Source organism: Eurypyga helias, unplaced genomic scaffold (assembly GCF_000690775.1).
Source record: "Eurypyga helias isolate BGI_N326 unplaced genomic scaffold, ASM69077v1 scaffold23428, whole genome shotgun sequence".
In the NCBI taxonomy this organism is placed as follows: domain Eukaryota; kingdom Metazoa; phylum Chordata; class Aves; order Eurypygiformes; family Eurypygidae; genus Eurypyga; species Eurypyga helias.
In genome coordinates, this window is record NW_010267958.1 from 16,446 (window position 1) to 20,270 (window position 3,825).

The following is a 3,825-nucleotide window of genomic DNA, read 5'->3' on the forward strand; positions in this document are numbered from 1 at the left end:
TGATGGGTTTAGACTCCCCCAAAAACAGAGGTTACGGAGGTGGCGTGTTCTGGGTGGCCTCTCCCCCTCTTCCATGGCAACGTAGCCAGTGAGGCTTCTTGAGAAGTTTGAATGCGCAGTGTTTAGACTTCCTACAGTGACAGGAGGTCAGAGCAAAGAATGGGAAGAATTCCAGTAAGAACAAGTAGCCAGCCCTGGTCTGTTCCCTAGGTACTTCCATACTGACTTCCCTAACTAAGGTTGAAGCAGCTGGAAAACAGAAGGCAGCCAGAATGTACAGGTGACTTTCCCACTTCAAACCTGGGCAGAGATGAGGATGCTGGAGCCCTGGTCATCATGCAACCGGAGGCAAACGGAAGCGTGCCTTGGTTGCCTTACATTCCTGTATCCTTGTCCAGCTGCATAATGGATTTTACTGTATTATGTTAGAGCTGACACACTACACCACTCAGATCTGTAATGTATTGTAAGTAATACTCTGTACATAGTGCTCTTTTGTGTCTAATTTGCTGTGGATTTGTGTAAATTGATTAAATAAAACTTGAGGTTTCATTGTGTCCTTTCCTCCTTCATAGGGAAAACCAGTCACCACCTTTTCTTTCTTCTGCTCTGGGCTGGGAGGGCTGGCGCTCAGGGCTTCTGCCAGCGTAAGGATTACACAAGAGCTGTTGCATGGTGGAGTTTCCTAAGTGGAAGTGAGCAGGGAAGGAAGACGGGCTGCTGAAACCAAGTGCATCGGTTATTTCAAACCGCCCTTTTTATTAAGGTGAGAAGCGCTGTACACAGTCACGTATATACACGTACCGTACCTCCGCTGGGGCTGCGGCACACAGACCTCCCGGGTCTTTCACCCGCTGCCTTTCCCAGCCAGGACTTTGAGGCACCGCGGGCAGGGAGTGCTGGCGGAATCAGAGGTGTATCTCCTGCAGCGAGGGCACTTCGCTTTGGCAAGGGGCAGGGCTATAACTTTATAGGAAGATTCTTCACGGATAACACCCCCTGTTGGAGCAAGCGTTAGGACTGAGACGGCGCGGTTCTCACACTCGACTCCACACAAAGCGGGTGACTAAGCGTGTCGTGGTGCCGACACGGCACAGCAGCCTGCCTGGCACAGCACTGGCACACCTCTCCTACCTTCCAAGTTAATCAGGAAGGTCCCTTCGACGATGCTCGCGTCTGCCGGCGTTTCCTTAGGCAGCTCGCTCAGCAGGGTTGTCTGGGAAGCCGTCATGAGTTCATTCAGCTGTGAAACACTGGACGTTTCTTCAGCCTGCAGTGCCTAGGGAAGAGAGGTGATTTTCAGACTCCCAACCCTTTTTTCCTCCTCCTGGGAAACGTTAAAGCTGGAGTAGAGTTACAGTGTGGGTGATTGCAACGGCTGCCACAGCCTTGCCAGGAAGGGAGCACAAGCTTGTTCACATACGTGCGTGGCTAAATGTATCCGTCTGTATAATTATGGTTAAATCCAGCACCAAAACAGAGTCAACCACCACAGGGTGTTGCTGCTCTCCAGGACAAAAGCTATGGCTGCAGTGCCTGCTCCAGGCGGACGGCCTGAAGCAGGAGCATGAGTACAGACTTGCAGTGCAGTGCCCAAGGTTCCCTCTGCAGAAATTCCTTTGGCCCTGACGTGGAGAAAGCGGGCTGCTTTGGGAGAGCACTGCCAGTGGCACTGGAGCAGGCCCTTCCGAGGAGTCCACAGCCCCAGGGTCAGGAAGGGGCCCAGTGCTGTTTGTTTCACACCTGAGGGGAGAGCCTGGGGCTTCCAGTGGTGCCCAGCGACAGGCCAAGGGGCAGCTCAGGAAGCGAACGAGGAAATCCCAACCACTTTTTTACTGTGAGGGTGGCAGAATGCTGGCACAGGCGGCCTGGAGAGACAGTGGGCGTCTCTGTCCTCGGAAGCATTCACAACCCAACTGGCCACAGCCCTGGGAACCCTGACCCTGCTACGCAAACTCCAGCAGCCCCTCCTGCCCTCAACTGTTCTGCCATTCCCTGGCAAGTACAAATCAGAAGAAAGTGTTTTTACAGAAAGTGGTTTACAGAACTAGTGTTTTTTGCACAACCAGCCCTATTAGTTGTGTCTTTTACCTCCATTAACTCAAACAGCAATCCGGGCTCAATTACGATGATGACTTCGTACTCCAAGGCATTCTTGCCGGAGATGGACCCGAGGAAAGAGTCTCTCAGTGCACATGCACCTTCTATGGCTTCCTCAATGCCGGGCTTCTTCCAGGCCGAGCTTGCATTAATCCAGCCAGTCCGAAACACGCCCTCCGAGTCTTGAAAGCAAAGCAGAGAGTGGGATTTTCACTTCAGTGTCTCTCTGTTCAAGGCTTTACAAAGTGAATAGCAAAAAGGCCTCTCTGCGTATCGGCGTGCCTTTTAACTGCACTAGAAGAACTCCTTAGAAATAACATGCACTTTACCTTGCTTATAAGGGAGGTGCTGGAAAACCTCCTCTGCCAAGTGGGGAAGAATGGGGGCAAAGGAGCGGACTACGACATCCAAAGCCTCTGCGAGCACGGTCTGACACGAGCGACGCTTAGGATCCTTCTCTTCTTCGCAATAGAGCCTGCAAGACGGAGATGAAAACGGGGAAGCGTTTGTATGTTGGGGTCAACAACGCCTCGCCTTAGGGCTTCTTGCCTTGCCCCTTTGCTTGCGTTCTGGGAAGCAGAGCTCAGTGTAACCCCCGCGGAGTACAACCCCCTGCGTCCTACCCCTCACCCACCTGTCTTTGACTGTGCTGAAGTAGAAGTTGGACAAGTTCCGGGAGCAGAACGCTTGCAGCAACCGAACAACTTTGCTGTAGTCGTATTCTTTGTACGCTTCCGTGACCTGGGAGAGGGAGCAGAGAGACAACAGCAGCGTCTCGGTCTTCGGCGCACGGTGGCACCCCCCGATGACCCCCAACTTACAGGAGCCGTAATGAGTGACACAGAGCCTGGGAGAATCTCTTCTTTAAAGGGAGGGGGAGAGAGTTAATTCAGTTAACAATTAGGACAAAGAAATAATTTCAATTAAAATTTGGGGAGAGAGGACAGGGGGAAATTACGCCCGTACTTCCTCATGCAGCAGAACGGTTCTGCCTGACAGACATGACTAAATTTTGGACTACAGCAGATTTCCAAAGCTCTAGAAGGTTTGTTGTGTGGTCTTGTTTGTTTGCAAATATCCTATTCTAACTATTTCTGAAGACTTCTAATTTGAGGCCTTGGGCAGGGGGGAGCGGAAGCACATCAAAACCAAGTTAAGAATGTTAAAAGCAAAGCCTTCCTCTCAGCAGCCAAAGGGAGTGCCCGTTGCGTCCCAGAAACCTCCACAGTCACGGTTTCCCTACTTGTCACCTGCTCTTTACTCACACACCTAACGGGTTTTCCCCGGCGGGCACGAGCGGCAAAGAACACGACACTACGCCCACCTTGCTGCCGTAGTCCTGCAGCAAATGCAGCACGTATTGGTCTACTATGTACATCTCCGACGCGGGGATGGAGTCGGTTGCCGGATGGAAGTCGGACAAGTTTCCCAGCATGAAGCGCAGTGTGTTGCGAAGCTAGGAACAAACGGGAACACTCAGCAGTCCGCACGTCAGACAAAACGCAGAATGGGAATAGTCTAATCAATGGACTAGGGCTGGTTGGTTCTCAAAGGGAACAGCTACAAAAGCACGCTGCAAGATCCAGTTCTGTCCTCGGGATGCTTCGCGGTTGGATGCGCAGACGTAACACGCGGCGCTGCCTACCCGAAGGCATTCAGAAAAGCCGTCTCTACCCTGAAGACTGAAAAGCTTTGCTGACACGAACCCAAACGTAAAGAGGACCC

General features: G+C 52.1%; 1 protein-coding gene across 1 annotated transcript in view; it reads right to left on the reverse strand.

Annotated features, from left to right (window-relative positions):
- Positions 1–847: 847 nt before the first annotated feature.
- The window catches only part of LOC104514061 (isoleucine--tRNA ligase, mitochondrial), a gene marked incomplete at its 5' end in the record, with an annotated part of 10,897 nt that continues 7,919 nt past the window's right edge, over positions 848–3,825 (reverse strand). The window contains 6 exons of the mRNA XM_010157605.1: positions 848–999; positions 1,135–1,279; positions 2,092–2,282; positions 2,430–2,575; positions 2,735–2,841; positions 3,425–3,558. Of these exons, the coding sequence (XP_010155907.1) occupies positions 848–999; positions 1,135–1,279; positions 2,092–2,282; positions 2,430–2,575; positions 2,735–2,841; positions 3,425–3,558 (875 nt within the window). The remainder of the gene's footprint in view (positions 1,000–1,134; positions 1,280–2,091; positions 2,283–2,429; positions 2,576–2,734; positions 2,842–3,424; positions 3,559–3,825) is intronic.